General features: G+C 50.1%; 1 protein-coding gene across 1 annotated transcript in view; it reads left to right on the forward strand.

Annotated features, from left to right (window-relative positions):
- The first annotated feature begins 1,508 nt into the window (after positions 1 to 1,508).
- The window catches only part of PHGDH (phosphoglycerate dehydrogenase), a 31,513-nt gene continuing 8,300 nt past the window's right edge, over positions 1,509 to 24,721 (forward strand). The window contains exons 1-7 of the mRNA XM_068540604.1: positions 1,509 to 1,754; positions 7,714 to 7,865; positions 10,716 to 10,781; positions 13,554 to 13,608; positions 13,697 to 13,795; positions 23,023 to 23,155; positions 23,686 to 23,834. Coding sequence (XP_068396705.1) covers positions 1,617 to 1,754; positions 7,714 to 7,865; positions 10,716 to 10,781; positions 13,554 to 13,608; positions 13,697 to 13,795; positions 23,023 to 23,155; positions 23,686 to 23,834 — 792 coding nt within the window. The 5' untranslated portion in view covers positions 1,509 to 1,616. The remainder of the gene's footprint in view (positions 1,755 to 7,713; positions 7,866 to 10,715; positions 10,782 to 13,553; positions 13,609 to 13,696; positions 13,796 to 23,022; positions 23,156 to 23,685; positions 23,835 to 24,721) is intronic.

Consider the following 24,721-nt stretch of genomic DNA (forward strand, 5'->3'; position numbering starts at 1 on the left):
ACCATCCCTTCTACCTGGAAATGGACTCTTATCTGCTGACTATTTTCTTAATGGTCTTAGAAGTATCTTTTGTGTGTCATTTTGAAAGTAGGTGGGGCATAAATAATAAAGAAAGAAAATAATACCCAGGTGACAGGTGTGAAGGGCCTCTGGTTGTGAGTTCAACACCATCTGAGAAGTTTGACTTGGGGTAAAGGGGTGGGGTTACCCTTTAGAGACAGCGGGTTTTAGATTCTACACTGAATGAAAGCAGAGGGTGAGTCCTGGAAGCGGGTGAGTGAAAGTGGTAACCAAAATGGGTGCTTCCCAAGTCGCTTCGTTAACCTCTGGGGCCAGGTCCACCGTCTGTTCCCAGGACCCCCAGGGCTGCTGGGCACCTCCTGAGAGGAAGAGAAATGGAATACTCACGAGTACTGGAATGTAGGACCAAGAAATCATCCAAACCAGTAAACAGGATAGCCAAATTATCTCCTTTCCCACTGGGAGCATTTGGTCTAACTTCTGATTTGTGCCTAGAAATTATCTGTCCAAAGTTTCGTTATGTCAGAATATTGACATTGCATAGTTCTACAGGATAAGGATCTAGCACTTGAGTTTTGTGAATGGTGTAGGACAGCAGAACACAGCGGTTAACTGGGCCAGATATGTCTAAAACACTGAATTCTAATTCATCTATGAACATCCCTGATCCTAGGTGGCCTTAAATAATCCAAAATGGAATTTTCCAGTATTCGACAAGGTGGGGCATGGAAGAGCATGTTTGTTGTGGGGTTTCAACATAAAGGAGTTAAGAGCTGGGAAGTGCCTCCTTGGTCAATATATAAATCAGGCCAGACTGACATCTCATTTTCCTTTTCTTCTTTTTTTTTTTAATAATCAGAGAGGAAGTAGAGGAAGAGGAGAATATTGAACTTGAACAAACATTCTGGCTGGTCCAAATGCACCAGGCCCTTGCTCTCTTTTAAGCTCATAATTCTCATTGCATCATTCATTTGGAATTAATCACTGCTTTGTGAGGTCTCAGAAACGGTTTCCCACTGCTTTTTAATATTTAACTTTCCGTGTCTGTGTCTTTGGCACCCTCGGATGTTAGGCCACCAGAGGAAAGGGGCTATGTCTTTTTGATGTTCGAGCCTCTTCAGCATCCAGCACCGTGCCTTGCACATAGTAGGTGCATTCAATAAATGCTTGTTAAGGAATTAGTGAATGGGTCCTTAGGAGGAAAGAATGAAGATGAAACATTTCACTCACGATGAGGACGAATATTTCTCAGTTTATTTCAGATATGAATCAGCTACTCAGCGTAAATTGTGCTTCTATATACTCACCAGGTGTAGAGAAATGCTTTGGCTGAGATTGAGAAATTCATCTCGGGAGAATAATATGGTGGGCGGGGATCTGAAAGCTCCGAACCTCGAGGAGGGGGCGGAGTCACAGAGAGTTGGAGCGTTTCTGTCCAATCAAAAGGAGACGGTAGGAGCAGGAGGGGGAGATAAGGGGCAGCGGGAGATCGCGAATCCTGCCCAGTTACACGAGCCAGCCAGCCGGAACAGCAGCTTCTCCGTTTAGGTGTTTCTGCCCAGGGAGAGCTGCCGATTCCGAGGCCGACTCCAGCAATGGCCTTTGCAGATCTGCGGAAAGTGCTTATCAGTGATAGCCTGGACCCTTGCTGCCGGAAGATCCTGCAAGATGGAGGGCTGCAGGTGGTGGAGAAGCAGAACCTGAGCAAAGAGGAGCTGATAGCCGAGCTGCAGGTTAGGCGAGCGGGAGACAGACTAGGGCTGCGAGGCATCCTCCGCGGACACTGGCGGACCAATTCCGGCCCAGCGCGCCCCACCCTCACCCCCATCGCTGCTGTCAGTCTTGGGGTCTCCCGAGATTGGGGGCTGGGAAGGGGGGAAGGGAGAAGAAGGAGGGAGGAACAAAGGGCGGCAACCTGCAGGATGCAAACTTTCCGTTCCGTTTGCAACCGCGTGTTTCACGTTGGCATGCCTCCCGCCAGCATTGCAAAGTGCTGGCTGCTTCAGCTGGTCCTGTAGGCTGCCCGCGGGATGCCAGCGCGGCTTCCCAGGGCCGTGGCGCGCAGTGGCCCTGGCAGCCCGGCGCCGCCTCTCCCCACCTCGCGCGGGGGCTCCGGGGGAGGGGCGCCAAAGTGGCTTCCCTGCTTGGAGCTCAGGGACCGGCGATCCTTCCCCAGCCAAGCCCTGGCTCGCCCAGCCAAGTCCTGCTTTCCCTGGGGGGCCCCGGCGGAGTCCCACCCTGTTCCGTGGCTGCTGGAGAAGCTGCAGGGAAGGGGGCCCGGCTGGAGCGGCAAACGCCATACCCGCCTTTCGTCTGATGCAAGACTGCGGAGAGTTTTCACCGCCCCTCTGCCGCCTGGGAGCGCTCGGAGGAAAGAGGGGCGGGCGAGGGGCGCCCGAGATGTCCGCGCCGGCCACGCGGCAGTCGCCTCGGCCGCCGCTGTCCAGGCTTAGTCTCCGCCAGTGGGCTCGGCGGGGTCAGGAATGGCCAGATCGGACGAGATTCCGATCCCAAAGCCCCCGGAAATGTATATTTCCTAGCAGATCTTTCTCGGGAACGTTATCACCGTTTGTGCAGTTTACTTCAGATCTTTCTCTAACTTGTTTGTAAAAATCCTGCGAGGTTTGGTGGCCTCTTCCTGCCTTATAACATTTATTTCGTGAACTCTTCACTCCAGTTTCTGCACTTCTTACTTCTGTACTGTGCCCAGCGCCCAGGTGTCTCTACCCGACCCGTCCGGATGTATTCTTCCCTGCCCCCGAACTCCCACACCCCGCAGTGTAGCCTCCTACCAACTTCAACCAGTCTCAGCGCGGGATCCACCCTCTCCAGAGTCCCTTAAATCAAACCACAGAGGTAGCTGCTGTTGCTTTAGCTGTGAGGCAATCGCATGGTCTTCATAACTGCCATTGTATCTCCTGCTGTGTTTCTCCATGGAACCCCTGCCGCTTCCCCCCCAACCCCGTGGTACTGTATTCTGCCCCTGGCTTGTACGCAGAGAAGTTTCTGACTGGTCCCTGTCTTTTTTTTTTTTTTTGGCTGCGTTAGGTCTTCCTTGCTCCGTGTGGGCTTCCTCTAGTTGCGGCCAGAGGGAGCTGCTCTTCGTTGCGGTGCTCCGGCTTTTTACTGCGTGGCTTCTCTTGTTGTGGATCGCGGGCTTCCGTAGCTGTGGCACGCAGACTCAGCAGTTGTGGTGCACGGGTTTAGTTGTCCGCGGCATGTGGGGTCTTCCTGGACCAGGGCTCGAACCCGTGTCCCCTGCCTTGGCAGGTGGATTATTAACCACTGCGCCACCAGGGAAGTCCCTGGTCCCTGTCTTAAAGAAGCTTGTCAGCTAGTTAGGAGCCTGGCCAACACAGGGTGAGACAAGTGACCAGATGACACAGTACTTGAGTGCTAAATGAGACCATCCGGCAGCCTAGCCTCTGCCTGCTCCACTGCGTTGCAAATGGAGAGAAGCGGGTGGTCAGCCTGGACTCGGTGGGGGCCAAGGGCTCAGGACGTGATCCTTGGACTACCCTAGGACTGGATGGAAAACAGCCACCTCGCACTTGTCACCTCCTCTTTTGTGCAGATGGTATCAATGGCCTTGGCTCTGGGCAGTGGCCAGAAGGAAGTGGAGTGGTCTCTAGATGCTCACCTCCACCAGACCACTGGGTTGGGAAGAGTGGCCTGGACTTGGGGCTTTCCAGCTTTGTTATGGAAATTAAAATTCTGTACCCCGGGGGTAGGGTGGGTTGAGAGGGAGTGGTAAGTGTGGAATTGACTAGAATGGGAGGCCTTGGTCACTAGTGGAGGGTTTGTTTCCATGGTGTTGGGAGGTTGGCCGGGTGGGTGCTGGGAATCTGGGGCTGGAACTTGGAGGATGTTTTAAAGGCACTGAAAACTCCTGGCAGGAGAGGAGGGGTGTTTGTTGGCTACATTGTTGGGCGGTTTGGGAGTGCCCAGTCTTCATGTCTGTCTTTGTAAAAAACACTAGGTTCAGACTGCTGGTTAGTCTCCTTGGGCCACTGGAGGGTCCTCATATCCGCACTGCCTCTTGTTATTGCATGGAGAGGTGCCTGGGTTAGTGGCCCTGCCCCCCCCTGTTTAAACCTTTTTAGTACTGAAAGAAACTGGAGCCCATTGCCTGAACCAGGCCTGGCCTCCGTTCCCACTCCTTGGTATTCTGGGCAGGCACAATTTATTCTCTCTCACTCTGTGGTCAGGAAGTACAATCATCGCCCAGAACCATGCTTTTCAGACTTGAAGCAAGTCACAGCTCATTAGTGGGTAATGAAGTCCATTTAATGGGTCATGATTAGCATTTAAAAAAACAAAATAAGAAATATCAGAGAGCAATGCGGATAGTTAAGGCTAAGTATTGTGTCACGAAATTTGTTTCAATTATGTGTGTGTTTGTGGTGTGTGTGGTATGTGAGTATAAAATCACAGCTTAAACATGTGTTTCTTACTGTGGGTCTTAGTCAAAAGTTTGGAAAACACTGGCTTGGAATAATAAAGCATCTTGTTTGGAACTCAACAAAACTCTTACTTAGACTGTGTACCCCTCTTCTATCAGCAGATGTCACATCTTAAATAAGCCTAATATGCAGGAACATTTAAATCTTAGCATGTATCAGTGGCTTTTAAACTTTGACCATGGCCCACAATAAGAAATTCATTTTACATTGTAACTCGCTATACACACACATATGTGTACACACATACACTAAAGTTTCATGAAAGAATACCCTTACTATATGTGTTGCATTCTGATATTTTCTTCTGTTTCATTAACTAGCAATGCTGGTCAGAGCCCTCTAAATGCATGCTGGTAATGCATTTAATTTACTCAAGCACCTTTATATCTTTATTTCAGAATTTGAAGAAAGGAAAAGAAGGGAATAAAGTTCGATGCAAGAGTCCATGTTTTGAAAGCCTCTTTTAAAATGCAAATTTCTAGCCTTTACACTAGGATTTGGTTTGCAAAAGTTAAATAACCATCTACTTAATCAGGATTACACATATTGTGCCAAATACCGCCTACCTGCATTCTCTATAGCTGGGGAACATGATCTGGAGAGTTTCTCTGACTTCTCCTATGATGTAAGTCAGAAGCAGGAGCAATGCTAGAATCATCCCCAAGGCCAAGCCTGTTCTTGGGAAAGGAAGCATGTGTGAACTTGAGGAACGTGAATGGGTTTCCACTGCTGAGTCTGCATAGTTTGTCCGGAACAGCCGTAAATCCAGCAGAACGGTGGCCTGTTGTTTTCCAGCTCTGAAGCAGCTGGGGGACTGGGAGTGGGGAGGAAACCCAAGTGTAGCAAATGCCTGTTCCAGCCTGCATTCTTATACAGATAGAGCATGCACAAAGCAGAGAAGAGTAGACAGCAGAGTGGGTGCAGTGTTGAGATTCCCACTGCGGGAGTGCCAGAGAAGACCTTGGGGCGCTGCAGAAGAAAGTTATAATCACTGCAAACTGCAGGGAAGATGTGGGCGGATTTGCAAAGGACTGCAGTTTGCATAAGCTGAGGAGAGGCGTGGACTGCAGGGAGCCAAGTCTCAGAGGGATGACCTGGGGCCTGAGAAGGGGATGGGGCCTGGAGTGCAGGGGTTTTGAGGGGTCAGCAGGAGGTAGGCTGGCACACAGGCTCTCAGTAAATGCATGCTGATTGAATGAATTCTGTTTCTGTTTTGTTTGTTTGGTTTTTTTTTTGCCATACCGTGTGGCTCAAGGAATCTTAGTTCCCTGACCAGGGATTGAACCCGCACCCTCAGCAGTGGAAGTGCAGAGTCCTAACCACTGGACCACCAGGGAATTCCCTTGAATGAATTAATTGATGATGTGTTTGAATGAACAGGAACAGGGGTAGTTGAGGGTGTAAAGGGTCTTGAAAGCCCGTGAACTCTGGCCACAGGAATGCCCGGATCGTGTGGGACCAGCGTCTGCTGAATGGGAGTCTGCAAAGGCAGATTCCCACTTGGGATGGGTGAGCTCTGCATGTACATCTGTGCTGGTCTGACTGGAAGCTCTTCAGACTTCTTGGCTTCAGAGAAAGCTGGGACACACCCTTGAGGGAAAAGTAGAGAGAGACTGCAGGATAAGTCTCTGTAAGGGAGATCCTTCCACAGAGAGAGGTTGTGCTTGTTAAAGAAAAACGCCATGCTGTTTCTGGGCTTGTCCTCAGGGTCTGCAGGAATGGGGTGGGCTCCTGGGGAGTCTGCATCCTCTTCTACAGCGGGTCTGTCCTGTGGGAAGCAGATTCCCAAGGTTTGCGGGAGGGCTGGCAGCTTTGGAGCGAGCATTCAAGGAGCATTCTATTCAGAACCACAGACACAAAAGGCTTGGAGTGCCCGTGAAGGTTCCTCCATCCAGCTGTCTGCGGTCTGGCACAGCCCCCAGCCAGTGAGGATGCATGAAGCATTCACGCCTCCAGAGAAGTAATTCTGCAGCCTCTCTTGAACAATCATCCCAGTGTTGAGAAGCCCTCCAGATCTAAATAGGCTGCAACGTAAGCGTCATTCCTCTTCTTCCCTCCGTGGAGAGAAAAGAACTCTGTGCTCTCTCTGCATGTAACTTGTCCAAACTGGTCCCAAGGCTCTGGGCTTGCACACAGTAAACACAGTGTGGGTCCTTGCCCTAGGAGCCAGAGGCCCATGACCTTTCTCTGTCTCCAGAATCCGTGTGGTGGGGAGGGAAGAGAGAAGGTTCTCGTGGGATCCAGCTGGGTGCTCCACTGGGGAAATGCAGCGTGGCTTACAGGTGTCAGATCAGATGTGGCAGGGACCCCAGGGGCCATCTGTTCCAACGCTCTTATGTTACAGAAGGAGACCAGGGTTCGGGGTGACATGACTTGGTACAGTGACCCAACTTGTCATTGCCAGCCCTAGGCCTAGAACCCCAGCCTCCTGGTTCCCAGCTTGCTGCTTGTGCAGTGACCCTTGCTGCTTGCTCACCAACCTGGGACAGCCAGCTTGGGACAGGGTGTGTATTTGCTCACCTGCTCCATTTCCTGGGGATTCTCATTGGGTGTTTGGCAACAGTATCCTTATTCTGCAGAAGATACCACTGGATTCTGGATGAGCCTAAGGAAGATTGTCCTGGGGTCTGGCTTAGCCCCAGTAAAATGGCTATGATGAATCCAGAAAGTCTGATTTTTCACATAGGTGTAGTCTTAGTCTAATATTGCCTGGTTTTCCAAGTAACTATGGACAAGTTTAATTATTTTCTCCCCTTCCCCTTACTTTGGTTTCGATTTTAGGAAATGTTTTTCTTTTAACAATTTGTCTTTTATTCACTTCATTTATTCATCTATTGAGTGCCTTCTGTGTACCAGGCATAGGGGCTTACAAAGTAGAATCCAATCCCACCTCTTCCCATCAGTAGCTCCGTGTCCAGTGGAGGAAGTGACGACCATTGAGCGGGGCCAGATACCATGCCAGGCGTTGTACCTTCCTGTCTCATTTCTTCCTCACACACTTAAGGAGGCCGAAGCTCAGAGTCATAGCTTGTCAGGGCTGGAGCTTGGATGTGAACCCAAGCCTGAGTGATGGCGGAGGCTTTCAGATGTGTGTGCATAAGCATGCCTTCCTTTCCTTGAATGTATCCAAAGTCAGCCAGCCTGCAGGAACTCCCACTTTGGACAGAAGGGCTTTACGAGGCCTCAAAGACCAACTCTGTGGATCCAGGTGTTTCTTCTTCTGCCTCAGGACTGCGAAGGCCTTATTGTCCGCTCGGGCACCAAGGTGACCTCTGATGTCATCAACGCGACCAAGAAGCTGCAGGTGGTGGGCCGGGCTGGCACGGGTGTGGACAATGTGGATCTGGAGGCCGCAACAAGGAAGGGCATCCTGGTCATGAAGTAAGTCATGGAAGTGGTGGGGTGGTGGGGTGTGTGGCGACTGACCATGAGGAGGGAGGAAACACCTGTAGAGGAAGCTGGGTCAGAGTTAGAAGGGCTTCCAGGAGGCTGCTTGCTCCGGGCCAAGTCCAGACAGGGTGTCACCGCTCACAGCTTAGCGGTTCCTGGGGTTTTTGACACAGAGGCTCTCTTTGTAACCTCAAAATGCTTCACAAACCTGCCCCCTAGATGCTTGCACGCCTGCAGCCTGGTTGGGGAATCAGAAGAATGCTGGTGGATTTGTCTCAGTCCCTGCTTCAGCCCTGCCCTTCCCCCTCGGCTGTTTCATCTGGAGCCAGGTTCTGTTGGCTCTGCTTGACTATGGTCTCCCTTGTGCAGCTGCATAACCTTTGCTAGTAGACGGACTCTCCCATTCTCTCTCTTCCTCACTTCCCTGCGCCCTGTGGGGGCCGGGAACCCAGTTTCTCTTTACTCCGGGGCCAAGAGGGAAGGGGTCCCCTTTAGAGCTGTCTTTGCAGAAACCCAGGGCAAAGGTCATGGCAGCATGCCAGCGCTAGGCAACACTCATTTCTGGCTCCCGTCTGGCATGTAGGTGGTGTGGCAAGGTTAACCCCTTCCACTTCTCTGTCCTCGAGCCTTTCCTCTTCCCTCGGGAGCCTCGCTGTCCTCAAGACTTTCCCCTCCTTTCCCTCCACTTGCCTCCATAGGGTCGGGGTTAACCAACCCAATCGTCTGCCTGAGGTCAATATCCAACAGAAGAAATGTTAACCAGTAACCCATCCTCCAATCTTGCCCTGGACCCAGAGGCTCCAGCCCCTTGGTCCCCACACGTCTTCCTGTATCCCATGTAACCTGATCATTTGCTGGGTGAGACAGGAAGCCAGGTGTTCTTATGGAAAGACAGACTCTGAGAGTCTTTTTTTTTTTTTTTAATTTATTTTTATCTATTTCCTTTTGAAAAGTTCTGGATTTTCAAGGGAAAGAAACTGTTTTTTTGGTCTACTTTATTTTTTTATTTTTTATTATTATTATTTTTTATACAGCAGGTTCTTATTAGTCATCAATTTTATACACATCAGTGTATACATGTCTGAGAATCCTTTTATCTTGATTTTTAACTTTTTAAAAATAGGATCTCTTGACCTTTTTTCACCTCATAACCTTCATTTCCAGAGAAGAAAAGACCCAGTAGAGGGAAAGGAGGGTGAACACGTGTGTTAATAAATTATTCCAAGAGCAACAAGAAAAAGCCTTTGAGAAAAGAAAAATAGTTTCATGGGTATTATCTCTATTTTCCTTTCTGTAAGATGGATAGGGTCAACATTACCCTATGATTTAACATGTGGGGATGATTTCTCAGTGCAAAACTTGTTGAGAAATAGAAGGAAAAGTCAAACAGGCGGAGATAAAAATATTAGCTTTGTTACTAAAAATAAGCCAGGTTGGGCAAATTGATAAAGGTCTGTGGGCAAGGGGCTGACCTCTGTATCTGTCACGAGTACAGCCTCGATAAGACTGATGGCATGGAACTAACACAACTGTGTAAAATCAACTATACTCCAATAAAAATTTTTTAAAAAAAGATTAATGGCATGGAACAGCAGGGATTTGTGCTTTCTGTAGGCAGGTAGATCCTAAAGTAAGAGGAGAGAGAGAAGGGCTGAGCCACACGTCTCTCTCCCAATCTATTGAGATACTTCTCTGCCCCGGGAGAAGTGAGTTTGGGTAGAGAAATGAGTGTGTTTCTCGAATGGAGGTCCCTCCGCAGGAAAACATAAAGCCAGGGCAAAGGGGTTTTCTTCCAGTCCTGGGGTTAGGGCAGGAGTACATCACAGAACCCAGGGCAGTGGCGTGGTGTTAGGGATTTTCACTAAGAACACGTAAGTTCAAAACGTTGGCGAGAATGTGGAGAAAAGGGAACGCTCGTACACTGTTGGTGGGAATGTAAATTGGTGCAGCCACTGTGGAGAACAGTTGGAGGGTCCTCAAAAAACTAAAAAAAGAACTACCACATGACCCAGCAATTTCACTCCTGGGTATATATCCAAAAAAACCAAAAATGCTAATTCTAAAAGATAGGTGCACGCCAACGTTCATAGCAGCATTATGTACAATTGCCAAGATATGGAAGCAACCTGAGTATCCATCGACAGATGAATGGATAAAGAAGATGTTTTATATATATATATATATATATATATATATATATATATATATATATATATATATATATATATATATAAAATGGAATACTACTCAGCCATGAAAAGAATGAAATTTTGCCTTTTGTAGCCACATGGATGGTTTTGGAAGGCATTATGCTAAGTGAAATAAGTCAGACATAGAGAGACAAATACTGTATGTTATCACTTACATACGGAATCTAAAAAATACAGCAAACTAGTGAATATAACAAAAAAGAAACAGATTCACAGATATAGAGAACAATCTAGTGGCTACCAGTGGGGAGAGGGAAGGGGGGAGGGGCAACGTAGGGGTAGGGGGTTAAGAGGTACAAACTATTAGGTATAAAATAAGCTGTAAGGATATACTGTACAACGCAGGGAATATGGCCAATATTTTATGATAACTGTAAATGGAGTGTAACCTTTAAAAATTGTGAATCACTATATTGTACACCTGTAACTTATATAATATTATACATCAACTATACTTCAATTTTTTAAAATAAAAAATAAACCCATAAAACTAAACAAAACAAACAAAAGGAACGGGTAAGCTTATGGAGCAGGAGAGAGAGCACAGCGTGTACTAGAGTCTTTCCACTGGGACAGGAGTGGGAATCCTGGGTCTGGCTGACCGATGTCCCCCATCTTCTTCCATCTTTAGCACCCCCAGTGGGAACAGCCTCAGCGCTGCGGAGCTCACCTGTGGGATGATCATGTGCCTGGCCAGGTAAGTCCCTGACTTCTGAGCAGAGTCACTCTCTGTGGTCTGTCAATTATTATGACTCCCTAAGCAAACTGACCCCGAGAAACTTAGAAACAGTTCAGCTTGGTGACATGCAGGCTGCTAAGAACCTTCAAGGCCATCAGTCCTCAACTGAACATTCATTCCACTGGTTCTGGCACACCAAGGTCAGGTGGCTTCTCAGGTTGTTTGCAAACACACAGGATGTGCACAAATCTTACTGTGTTGGGTGGTAAAATGACTGTATGAACACTGCTGTTGAACAGGCAGCGGGTCAGTGGGAAGGGCAAGGAGCCAGTGGGAGGGCGGGAAGATGCTCTGGGTCCCTTTGCAGATCCGCGGATCCTTAAACCAAGGAACCCAGGCAGCCAGGACCCCTCACGTCACTACTCAGGCCTGAAACCTTCTGGGGCTGAGGAATGATTCTTTTCCCTTCTCAAGACCTGTTCTCCTCCCTGCTGGGAGAGGATCTGGGGGAGTTCACCTTTGTTCTAACTCTTCCCCAAGATTTCTACCTGAGATCTTAGGTATTCACTGATATTCACTGATCAGTGAAGAAGAGAGGAGACTGGAGAAAGGGAAGAACAGGGAGAATTGCACAGCAGAAGGGACCCAGCCCGGAAGGGGGTCCTTGAGCTGGCTGTCTGGATCTCCCAGAACATCTGGAGAAGTGTTGAGGCCTGATGCCCTGGTATCACTTGTGCTATTAAATTCAGTGGTGTTTTTTTTTTTGGTTTTTTGGGGGGTGAGGGAGCGATCCCAGTGCAGCTTTCTAATTCTCTCACTTTTTTTCTGGAGGTGGTGTTTCCCTTGGGAGTCAGGAATAATCTTCCTCCTATTCCAAGACCAGCTTTACTTAAAGGAGTAGGCAAAGTGGTATGATTTAGGGGAAGCACCCTGTTGCCAACCACTCATCATGACCTCACTCGTCATCCAAACCGAGAAAGAAGCACCCTATGAGAAGGAATCACCAGTCTCTCATAACCCCTGTGTGCTGGTTTAAGCAGACCGCTTTCCCAGCAGGGCAGCAGTAGAGGGGGTGGGAAGTGTGGACGGTAAAGTTGAGAGCATTGGGCAATGTGGGTGGAGAGCAGGCCTGAATGGGCCTCACGGTGGGGGACTTTGAACAGATTTTGCCTGTTCCTGAGGTGCTGGAGAAGAACAAGGACACAGAAAGAAAGAGAGGAGAACACAACACATGTAGATTTCACCGTTCTGCCTGCTTTATTTTCTCTTGTAAGTCAGGCCGGCCTCCATATAATTCTTGGGAGGTCCTTTGCCCATGTCATGGTCCTCCCCAGACTGGCCTGGTGAGGATCCCGAAATGTTGAAACCTGGGGAGGCACCACGGCCAGCTGGGTGGAGCACCCAGAGGGAGGGTGTGAGGGTTTCCTGTGCTCCGTGGTGCTGCACGCACACCTCTTAGATGGCACCTTGCAGCCAGGTGGGCAGAGGTCGGGAGGCCGGAGCTGGGGGCTCTGTCTCACTCGGCCAGAGGCATCTGATCTGGCTGGCTTTGTTGAGGAGGGAGCACTTCCTCAAGGCAAGTCATTGTCCTAAATGACATTCCTGAAATGAGGCCCCATGGACCAGAGCAATGAGATGGATCTTCTTCCATGAACTTGTTACGTAAGCTTTGCTGAGTTGACCCATGAGTTCGTGGGACTCCGATCGTAGAACAGATTCCCATCAACCTCACCCTCAGATGGAAGTCTGCGTCCTGGTAACGTGTAGACAGGAAAGAATGCTTTTTATAAGAAGTCAGTGAAGTGGAAATACAGGAACAGTTATCTTGGAATCTCTTCTCTCTCACACATGCAGACATGCACACACCTCTGAATTTTGTGGCCGGCAGGAACGCCTGCATTTAAATACTTAGGGGGCTAACTGGTGGGGATGTCTTCCTTGGCTTTGAATTGATTCCGCTACTCCTAGTTGAGTGATGCTGGGCGAGGTATTTAACCCCCAGTGGCCACACCCCACCCCCATGCAGTTGTGAGCATTAAATGAGCTGATGTTTAAACATTGTTTCTTGTCTCTTCCTTTCTAGCTTCTGGAGAAGCCTGGAGGGCCATGTCCCACATGACACATCTTGCCCTCTGACCTCTCACATTGCCCTAACTTCCTCTGTCCTCTCCAGAAAACACATAGAGACTCAGACCTCCATGTTGACCAATAGGAGGAGATAAGCTGTGGAGTGTGTGTGTGTGTGTGTGTGTGTGTGTGTGGTGGGACAGGAGGTTGTGTGGTTGTTGGAAGTGTCTGGACTACACCACCCGCCCACCCCAGTCTAGCCTAACTCTCAAGGGAGAATAAGTATTCAGCTGTCCCTTGATACAGTGGAAGATGTTGTAGGTTATGGCTCTGGATGGAATAGGAAAATGGAAATTCTTGAATTTCTGGAACATTTGATGTTATCAAGAGGATTATCCCTGGAGGATTAGCTGTTGCTTTTTACATGCCCAGAGTCACTCAGGCTGATACTCCAGCCGCTGAGATGGACTCAGAACCTCCACCCAGACACCTAACTGGAGACAAATCCCAGGGCTCCAAGTCAGGTCTTGCCAAGGCTTTCCCCCTGCTACCCTCCCTTGACCGTCCTCGGTGTTTCTGAATCTGAGCCCCCCAGACCCAGCTTGAGCTTGGTTCCCTGGGGGGATGCCCGGCAGAAGTAGTGGCTGTGCAGCCCTCACATTGTGCCTCCTTCCTGGGCTGGCAGGGTCTGGGTGGGCCCGCTGACTTTGTCTGTCCTTGCAGGCAGATTCCCCAGGCGACGGCTTCCATGAAGAATGGCAAATGGGAGCGGAAGAAGGTGAGCAGCCGGCCTTGCGTCACCCCACCTGGCTGGGTGCCCGAGGTCCACTCTGGGTGCTGACTTCCACTTCTTCGCCTGTTTGCAGTTCATGGGAACAGAGCTGAATGGAAAGATCCTAGGAATTCTTGGCCTGGGCAGAATTGGGAGAGAGGTGGCCACCCGGATGCAATCCTTTGGGATGAAGGTAAGAGGTCACCAGACCACTTTGATGTGGGGCTTCCCATAGCAATTGTGGAGGAGGCAGCTTTGCTTGAGAGAAGCTAAAGGCTTTGCCCTAGGAGAGCCTGACCCCCCCCTTTTAGAGCCCCTGAGTGAATGGGTGGCAAAGCCAGGGAGGGAGGGAACATTGGCCTGCTGATCTAGACCCTTGAATTCAACATCTGGGAATGCTTGGTGGAGGTCCTTCAGCTCTGGGGTGAGTAATTGCCTTGAGTCCCCATGGAGCTGAGAGGGGTCTTGTATCCTGCCCTGCCTTTCCTCCCCTTCTGCGAGGGCCTCCTTGTTTTGCTGGTTCTGTCTTCTGTGATAATTCAGAAACCAGGAGCAAATTTATAACCTTAAAACAGAGCAATTGTCCATCCGTCTTCTAGCTCCCCTCCACAGTCCAGAAGAGATTGAAAGGTGCTTGCCTATACGCTGTGAAATGATTGTGGAGTCCACGGTGGCCAGGAGACCTCACGCATCTCTCAGAAATCATCCCTGACCCCCGCCGCCCACCAGGGCTCTCTCTTATACTATGCTGGGAGCTCAGTAGTTCTTCTGGTTGAGGGAGGGCTGTCATCAGTAGCAGTGCCACCCCCAGTCCCCGGGGCCAATCCAGGAGACCTTGCCGAGGCGGGAGGCCATTCAGCCAAGAGAGGAAGCCCAGAGGGCTGCCCAGGTGGGCCAGAGAGATGTGGCCGCTGGGTCGGCTGGTGGCCGTCTCCATGTTTCCTGTGACTGTTGAGGGAGGGATTGTGGGTTCAAACTGCAGCCAGGAAAGCTTTAGTTAAACATTAAGGAAAATGGTTTTGAAAATCAGATCATTTCAGTTCTAGAAAAATTTACATAGAGCTGCTATGGAATTTTCCCTTTTTCCCTTGCTCCTTCCTTTCTGTATGTCCCTCCCACCTTCATTGTGTTAGAAGAGACTTTATAGATTAACCCTTAATTTTATGTCGACCTCTGGAGTTTGTAAGTTTTTGCTAAGGGCTCGCAGTAAATGGACGACGGATAAGAACCAGGTGGGCATCCCATTGTACCACAATCCACATCTTCTCTCCCCTGCCTCTACTTCCCACCCTATTAATTGAAGTCAGCCAGACATCGTTTCTAAGCCCCGCCACACTGGGAAGGGCGGGGATATTTTTCTGGCTCCCTGTGAGAGGTGGGTGTGGCCCAGCAGGATCCATTGATCATGGAAACAAACCAAAGCCACGTCCTTTGTGCAGGGGTGGTTGTGCCGGGGTGGTGAGGTGCCATAAGCCACAGGGAGCACTTTCTCCTTTTTCCTCATTGGTGAGGGATCAAGGTAAAGGTTCAGCTCATGAAAAATTCTGATCATCTAAAAGCGGGGGTCAGGGTGAAGTAAAACTCGGGGCACAGGTAACCAAACAGGTGAGCGTTTCATTGATGATACAGTGACTTTGGGATGGTTGCCAGGCCCCAGCAGCCATTCTGTCCCGTGCACTCCCGCATGGTGCCACAGCACTCCAGGCTCTTCTAGCTCAGGAACACTCATTGTCAAGGACTTGAGACTTTGGCAGTGACTGAAGTCAGACAAGAAGTCCCACCTCATGTCTTGAATAATTGAAGTGATGGATAAGATAAGCTTGTCTGTGCCTTTGGCACCACTCAGCTACTTAACCGCTGCCAGGGCTGCTTCCTAGAGGCATAGAGGGATGTAGGACCTTGAGCGTCAGCAGCGGAAGTGACTGACAGGGCCCAGCTCAGAGGTGCCTAGAGCCTGCTTACGAGTGTTAATCTGTGTCTCTGGCATAGCACTCACCACATGCCCACATGTTTTGTTCCCAGCATGGTTTTGAGGATGTTGGCTGCCTTTTTTGTGTTGCAGCATGTAGCTGCTTCTCTGGGGGTTTCTTCTGTCCAGATGTCTCTGGAGGGTTACTCTAGACTGTCTTGCTTCTGGGACATGCTCTTTGAAAACCCGAAACACACCTCGGGATGTCCCCCCAACCCCAGCCCCTCAAGAGCAGCCTGGCTCTGGTCCTTTCCCACTGGCCCAAGTGGTGTCTCTTCGTGCTCACTTTGACCCAGCTCCTTAACATGTTTCCAGGTCCCAACACATCGGGACCTGCTCACTTTGACCCAGCTCCTTAACATGTTTCCAGGTCCCAACACATTCTTAATCTCGTCTCAGGGCAGCAGGTCACTGACCTGCATCATCTGAACCTCGGTTCATGTTCAAGCAGTTGTGGAGAGCAAGATTTTCTAAAGGGCAAGGAAGGAAGATTCTTGAACAAATTGTAAAAGAGATGATTTATCAGCATCCAGACAGGACGCTGTCTGATTAGCGTTTATGAAACACAAGTTGTTTCAAACTAGTCTTGGTCTCTCTTTGGAAATCAGTATTAAACTGGTAATATCATGGGACTCCCTAGATGTCATATATCTTGACTATTTAAAATTATATTGTAATCATGTAATAAGTCAGTGCATTCTCATAAAAACTGAAATATAGATAAAGGTCTCCTAGATGACCATACCAATCAGAGTTTCCTCACAGGTAACGTCAGTTTGATCTGTGTCATCTCAGATTTTTTCTGTGCATTTATATGGAATGCATACAGCTCTATGCCTATAGAGGAATTCTATCTCTAGAGAGAATGGAATATTGTGCATGTTGTTAAGATAAAAACGTATGTCTTGGAATAAATAGATTTACCATATTTTAAAACTGTTGCATGGAATTCCTTTGTAGGGATAAATTGCTTTTATTTGGCTATTCCCTCAGTGATGGACATTTAGATTGTTTGCAGATGTGGACTTTAGCAAGCGTTGGTGAGGTCTTTCATGATACCCTTGGGGTTAAGATGGAGACCGTGAGTGTGGTGCTAAGGGTTTAGTAACTGGTTGAAAGATGGATCCGACTCAGTCTGTAGGGAGACTGTACAGGATGGTGCAGGGCTCTGCCTTGTCCACCATTCTCATCAACAGCCTGGATGATGTGTCATTTGTGGATGACAGGAAGCAGGGAGAAAAGTAGTAAATAATTAAAAGTGCAGAATCAGGTCCTAAAAGACATTCAAAGTCTAGGATAGTTGGGCACTGTAATAGAAACTTTGTTTGGGATACATCAGTGCCCTACATATGAGCCTCCAGAGCAACTAGACTTGGGTGTAGAGGTGAGTATAAAAGGCTTTTTCTAGGGGAGGAGGCCTTTGACAACAGTGCAGTGTGGTTAACAGTGAGTGATGTGATTGATAGAAAAGTTTATGTGACTTTTGGCAGCATTAAAAGAAGTATGACATTCAGAGCAAGGGAGGTGACATTCTTCACTCTCTGTACTGATCAGCCCCTGTGTATTTGAGCAGTCAAAGACCCCAAGTTCTGGGAGACTGTGAAAGCTTTGGAGACAGAGGGTGATGGTGAGGGACCTCATGTCTGTGTTCCCTAAGAATGGGCTGAAGGCACTGGGGTCACTGAGCCCATCAAGACTTGGGAGTCATAGTGGAGGCCTTCAAATAGCTAAATAGAAGTCCTATAGAAGAGTCATTCTCTCTAAGAAGTAGATCCAGGGAGGACCACTAGGTGTAAGCTGGAGGGGCAGAGCTACAGAGCTGGCCCCCAATGGAATGAATGGTCTCAGGAGGGAGTGAGTCCCGCATCTCTGCAGATATACCTGCAAGACCGGATAACCACTTGGCCAGCATGTGAAGAGGGGGTGTGAACATAGACGCAGATGCCCTGTGAGCTCTGACGTCTGTGAACATCCGTCATCCCAATGGGCTACCACTTTCTTTAAACTGTGAAATGGTCCTGGCAGTGAGTTTACTGTGTGGTCCTAGGCAATGGTGTCAAATTATTAAGGACTGGGTTTGTTACAGTAACTTGGGAGAACAACCTAATTAAAGACATAGAGCGGACCAGTAGTCGTAGGGGACACTTTGAGCAGTTCCGGCTGGGCTGGCTCGGGCGAAGCAGCAAAGCTTGTAAAGGTTATCTTTATCATCCTCTTCTCTCCTGGCACCTGGGAACAGATCCTGTTCCTGATCTGTCACCAGGCTGTTCATCACTAATTAAGCTGCTAATGGACAACTATTATCTGACCCTCTCTAAGGTATCAGGATTTAAACTATCCGAAACTACTCTTCGGATAGTTTCATTTTGTTACAAGGAAAATGTTTTGGTGAAAAGTGTGTGCAAAAAAAAGTGTAACAGATGAAATCATGGTTTTCCCCGTTTTTCCAACATGCCCAGGGAAAATGTCCTCCCTAAGCAAACAGGACTGTGAAAGCGGGGCACCATTCATGGCTTTCTCTTGTGTGACTGAACAGGCATCAAAACAGATGGACGGTTTTCATTTTCACCAATACTAAAAAAGTGTAGCTGATGCAGGACCTCTGTCTACCATTCTCGCTCCAAGTGACAGCAGTACCTGCTCTTCTAGGGTCATGGAACTCCTCCAGACCTGGGAAGTCTCAGCTCCTACATTATGAGCCCCAGTATTACTGATTCCACTTGGCCTTATTTTGAGTTTATACTTCAACATAATACTTTCAGATATATGGTGGTTGGGTGAAAACTATTTCCCTGGAAAACTGTTACTTTTATAAATGTGTAGAATAAAAGCTATTAAATAGTTAAAGAAAAAAAAGGGCTCCCCTTCATATCACAGGAGCTGTAAGGAGAGACCTTCTTGGGCTCAGATACTGGGGGTGGACCACCCCTTTCCCTTCCTTTCTTTGTGACTGTCTGGTCACTTAAGGAAGGGGGAGCTTAGCCAGGCGGAGATCGGTGGGGGAAGAGCCCACTTATGCCAGCACAGGCCTAGAAGGAGCCTTGGTTTCCACCTTAGAGCAGCTGCTAACTTTGCTTTGAGCCACAGGTGCAGATGTGGGTTTCAGTATAATTCTGGCAGCCTGCAGCCTGCTGGTGTTCTGAATCATTTGGGTCTTGCACTCTGTAATGTTCTTTCTGCTTGAAACTTTTTCTCAATAGTGTTGCTGGATAACAGGTTATAACTCTGGAGGCTCAACTCACTCAAGCTGGCCTGTCCCCTAGAATGGGTCAACAGGCCCCAGCCAGCCAGGGGCTGAGCCTTGCACTTTCTTTTCAGGGTTTTCTGTGAGGAGCAGACCAGCATCTCTTAACAGTTTCTTTTTGGCCAGTGTTGTGATGAGTCTGACCTTAGCCCAGAGGGATGGACGTTGAACCCGAGGCACCAGTTGTCACCGATTCTTTCAGGTCCTGCTAATATTTACTGAGATCTGCTGTGTTAGATACTGTGCTTACAATGACCCTCTGGGGTCACAATTATTACCCCAGTTTTACAGATAAGGAAACTGAGGCCCAGGGAGGTTATGTGATACGCTCAAGATAATAGGACGAATAAGGGGTGGAGTCCAGCTCAGACTCTGGGCCTCCTGAGTTCCAATCTGGGGCTCTTTGCCCCACTCCACCACCGCTGTCTTTATTCCTGATCCCTGCTTGTTAATCAGCCCCTGCCCCGTGTCCCTGTGCTCAGCCATTCGCCGGACAGGCAGCTGCCATCTCAGTCTGGTACCTGGAATTCCGACTGCCCTAGAGCAGTGGTTTTCAAATACTTTCAGATATAGAATAAGGACCTGGGGTATGGGCCCAGAAAGAGAGCAGGTGGTGGGGCTCTGGGCCTTCACCTCTGCACCTTCGAATTAATCTGGTTTTATTTATTTATTTATTTAAATTAATTAATTTATTTATTTATTTTTGGCTGTGTTGGGTCTTCGTTTCTGTGCGAGGGCTTTCTCTAGTTGCGGCAAGCGGGGGCCACTCTTCATCGCGGTGCGCAGGCCTTTTCACTATCGCGGCCTCTCTTGTTGCGGAGCACAGGCTCCAGACGCGCAGGCTCCGTAGTTGTGGCTCATGGGCCTAGTTGCTCCGCGGCATGTGGGACCCTCCCAAACCAGGGCTCGAACCCGTGTCCCCTGCGTTAGCAGGCAGATTCTCAACCACTGCGCCACCAAGGAAGCCCCTGATCTGGTTTTATACTGAGTTTCTGTGTAAGGTTTCATCGTGTTGGGGGAGAGCAGCACCAACGCTAAGCCCGAAGATTGGCTCTGGGGTAGAGAGAGGGCGAGACCGTTAGGCTCCTCTGTTGGAGCCCCTTTACCTTGCAGGCCTCCTGGCTCTCCTCCATCCACGGTCAGCCGGGGGACCGGGAGCAGCGTGCTCAGCCTCCCAAGGCTGCCTTCTAGGACGGCAGCTAGCAGGTCGCCCTGGAGCACCGCTTGAAAATCTAGGGTTCCTCTGCTGCCCCAACATCAGGAGTCCTGGCGTGGGGTGAGGTGGGGCATCCCTTTATGCAGCTCCCCAAGGCTCGTCTCTAGGAGTCATAGATGTGTGTAACCGCGAGTGCCCTGACTTCTGCACATGAGGACATCTGACCTATCCAGGATACATTAGGACCCGACTCAGGCCTGATATCACCCTTTTTATCTCTGGCAACGTGGTCCCCCTGATATAAGAAGCCCAGCCCTTAGTTGAGTTCAGCTCCTGTCCGCCCTGGGTATTTTGAGCGAAAAATGAGAACAGGGTAGAATTCTTCCCCTGCAGTTGTCTGCAGATGAACGAGGTACTGTTTCTCTGTGAAAGAAAGCTGAGTCGGGGCCTGCTGACCGCTGTGGCAGATGCTTATCCCTCCTCTTCCCCCCACCCCACCCTGTCCACTTCCCTTTAGCCCCAGGCAGCTGCAGTGGGGGCACTGGGCCAGGCTTGGCCTGCAGGACCCTTCCTCCCGGCAGCCCCATGTTGCTTCTTGGCTCCTAGGAGCCCAGAGCCAATAGAGTTGTGTGAACCCCCTCCATCGGGCTTGGCTGTGTGACCTCCGTTGGTGTCCCTGTCCTCTTCCCGCTCCACATGAGGAAAAGTACATCTGGCTTAGAGATGAACGGGGCCGTTGTTCCAGCCAGCCTCAGAGCCCACGGACAAAGAAGACTTGTGAGAACACAGGGCAGGATCCTCTCCTCTCCCCCGGGCGTTTCATCCTCCCCACGAGAAATGAGAAGGTTACATCTGGGGGAATGGCCACGTGGGGCTGAGGTGGTCACGAGCTCACGATCCTGTAGGGCGTCCGGGAGGCAGCCTCTTTCTCCCAAACCTCTGCCGGAGGTCGGAGTGGGACCCACCCGGCGTTTTTTGTCCCACAAGGCTGATGATGAAAAATGTGATCCAAAAGCGACACCTCATTCATAACCGTTTTCAGCTTCCTCTCTAGGAGTGCTGACTTGATATAGCAATCTTCTGTGCCATTATTTTCTAAAATAACTTGTATATTTCCCTAATTTCAAAAGAAATTCATGATCAGTGGGGGAAAGTTAAACGAGCGTAGGAAAGCATAAAGGGGAAAAGTTAATCCTACCACCCTAGAGATGACCACTGTTGAAGTTCTTTCTGTTTGTTTTTGTTTAATCCTGGGCCAACTCTGTACATTTTCTCAGGGCTAAGGGAGCTTTCTTTTCGTGGAATATTGAATTGTTGGAAGTCAGAGCAGCGGGTGACTTTGAAATCATCCACCTGCTTCTTTACGTAGAGTGGAGGACCCAGGTCTGGAGGCACTGACTTGCACCTTGACACACAGTCGACAGCGACTGAGGCAGGACTCAGGCCCAGCTCCTGGTTCACTTGTTCAGAGGCCGTATCCTGGGTCCTGCCAGCCTGCCCAGCTCAGTCGGCTGTCCGGCCTTCTTGAGGACATCCATGCCTTTGAGACATGGACCAAGCCCATGGAGAGAGCCCTGGGAAGGCTTCCGGGGCAGACCAGGCAGAATGCGGGTAGGTCTTTGCTGTTGCAAGAGGTGGATGATTTTCACCTGGTTGCACATGCATCCCTGCTGCTTGTGCTGCCTTGGCAACCTTTAAAGCATTGACCTTGCTGAGAGGTGTGTGGCTGACACCCAAGATTCCTTCTGATGTAGGAGAGATGTTTCCACCTCATTCTACTCCTGTTTTCTCAGGTGGGGCTGTGGGCTTCTCACTCCACCCCTGATTAGAGGGTAGGCATTAGGAGTGCAGGCCCTGGAGTCAGAATACTTGTGTCCCAGCTCTACCACTTGCTACTTTTATGACCTTGGCTAAAGCATTTAAACTCCGCCTTAGTTTCCTCATATGTAAAACAGGGAAATAATAGTACCTAAGGAGGTTTGAGACACATAGTGAATGCTAAAGATGTTTGCCATTATCAGCTATGAGTCTGTGTCCTTTCTTCCTTCTCCTGAGCTTTGTCTTCTCCAGCTTTCCCTCTTCCCATCAATATGTGATGACCTTTAGCTGATTTCATAGGGTTGATGAAGTTTACACCCCCGAGTTTCTTGTCTGTCCCCATCTCCCAGGAGTCAAACTTCCCTCCTTCTCCGCAGCCTCAGGGAGGTCCCTCTGCTTTGGGGGCCCACCCCTTCCCCGGCCAGCCCAGACCAGGCTTCTTTCTGGGTCCTCCGCACCCACGGTGCCTTTATGTCTCACTTTCCTCCTCTTGGTGTCCTTCCCCACCCCAGTCAAACCTGCCTTGTTGAAAGGATTTGTCATTAGTCATTTATACCTCTCTGCGCGATTATTCACCAAGTTGTGCCTTCCAAAACGAGATGCACTTTAAGTCTTGTTAAAAGAAACTTCAAGAGAGGGGAACGTACTCTCCCCGCCGGTGTCAGCACTGGTGTTTCACCCTCTTCCCCAGTGGCGAGTCCCGTCTCCTTGGTAACCCGCTCAGCACCACCACTGCCCTCTTCCCTCATCTCTTCCTCACTCTGTTGAAGTGGGCGGTGCATCTGCCTCTGTCTTCTGGCCTGTGGGGCCTCTGGCTGCAGCCAGCTTCTCCCCCATTTCCCTTGTGCCCTCGACCGCGTCACCGCTTCCCGCAGGATCGTCCTGCCTCACGTGGGCTCCCCGCTTTCCAAGGGCGTCTGAGCTCCACTGGTCCAACCGCACACCAGCTGTTCCTGCACCCGTTCGTGGTTCAGAGCTTGGAGGTGGGCGAACCTGCCTTTGAACTCTGGCGCCGCCCCCTCCAGTGTGTAAGCTCCACTTCCTTCAGCTCTAATGAAGGAAGAAGAATAGTGCCAACACGGTTGTATTGTCGTGAGAGGTAGACAGGTGTTGGGGAAGGCTTAACTGTAGTGCGGGGCACAGGGTCAGTGGTCCATAAATGGTTGCCATGACTAATAATACCAGTGCTAATAATTAACAGTGACACTTACGCTCCCTCTCTGACTTCCCCAGACCATAGGGTATGACCCCATCATTTCGCCAGAGGTCTCAGCCTCCTTCGGTGTGCAGCAGGTGCCCTTGGAGGAGATCTGGCCTCTCTGTGACTTTATCACTGTGCACACACCTCTCCTGCCTTCCACCACAGGTAGGTGTGCCCCTACCTTGTGGGTTGGCCACAGAAGCCACAGACCAGATAAGGGTGGGCCCTCGGTCTGGGCTTTCTGCCTATGCTGGGGACCAGCTGTGGCGGTGGTCCATCCAGATCCTGTGAGCATGGAGCATGGTGATGTCTTGTTACACGGCCTTGCATCAGACCGAGGAGGGGTGAGTTGGCTGGAAATGCACAGGGTCTGGGTGAGCTGGGTCAACATGCAACACCAGTGACCCCATGAATACTTCCTGGGACCACTGCAGGAAGCACTAATATCTCAGGGATATTTGGGATGTTTCTAAATTGAGTCTGGTCCAAATCCATGACAAGGACTCCTGCCCCAGAGCATCTGAGAAGGGAGCAGTGAGACCAGAAAGACCGTGGTCCCCCAGAAAGGAGGTGTGTGGGGAAGAGCTGGTGGGGGAAAGAGAGGGCCTCTGGAGCTGGTGCGGTTGCCAGTGCAGTGGGGAGAACACGGGGATCCCCACACCATTGCCGCAGGAAAGCTCCTCCCTCCGTTCCAGGCCTGCTGAACGACAGCACCTTCGCCCAGTGCAAGAAGGGGGTGCGTGTGGTGAACTGTGCTCGCGGAGGGATTGTGGATGAAGGCGCCCTGCTCCGGGCCCTGCAGTCGGGTCAGTGTGCCGGAGCCGCGCTGGACGTGTTCACAGAAGTGAGTGCCTGCTCAGTGTCGGTGGGGAGGGGAGACCAGAGCAGAGAGACTTGGGCTGCAAGCCCAGCTGTGCAAAGACCTTGAGCTTCCTGTCTCTAGCGGGAGAAGTTGTGTCGCCAAAAATAACACGTCTGTGGTTTGAGGAGCCCGGTGCAGAGCCTGGTACAGAGGCAGCCATGCTGTCTTCTGCAAAACTCAGATTTTATATAGGACCCATTCCTGGGCTCGGGCTCCTGGACGGCTACGCTGTTGATAAGTTCAGAGGAAGACAGAGCAGCAGATCAGTTCTGAGGTGGAGGATTTGGGGCAGGCAGAGAGGGGTTTAAGGTATTGATACAGATCTCTGGTGAAATGACTCCCACTGCCAAGAAGACATTCCACCCAGTGTCTGTTGGCCTTCCTTTCCCTTCCTCTCTTCCTGCAGAGGGAAGGAAGCCGAGGATACTGGTTAGACGTGTTCCCCTGGTCCCAGAGGCTGCTGTCCCAGGTCTCTGTGCAGGAGCAGAGATGTAGCATCTGCTCACCCACTGCCCCCATCCTGCCCTCACACCCGATAGCATTCCCACTTGAATCCTGTCCACCTCTCTTAAAAATCCCACCTCAGCATTGGAGATCGGGGAAAAAGCACGGGCTTTGGATTAGGCAGTGGGGGTTTGCTGGTTACCAGCTTTGTGACCTTGGCAAGACCCTGGCCCTCTGACTCCCTGTAGCACTCAGTGTCTGTTCCCTGCCCAGGGCACAGCATGCGTTGGGTTTGTGGTCCTGGTCATCTATCTCAGCTACATCGTCAGCTCCTTGAAGGCAAGGGTGTGCCTGACCCTTGTTTATATTGCCATCTCCCTAACACAGCACCTTCCCCTCGCTCTCTTTGGTCTCCCCATGGCACT

Source organism: Eschrichtius robustus, chromosome 3 (genome assembly GCF_028021215.1).
Source record: "Eschrichtius robustus isolate mEscRob2 chromosome 3, mEscRob2.pri, whole genome shotgun sequence".
Taxonomy (NCBI): Eukaryota; Metazoa; Chordata; class Mammalia; order Artiodactyla; family Eschrichtiidae; genus Eschrichtius; species Eschrichtius robustus.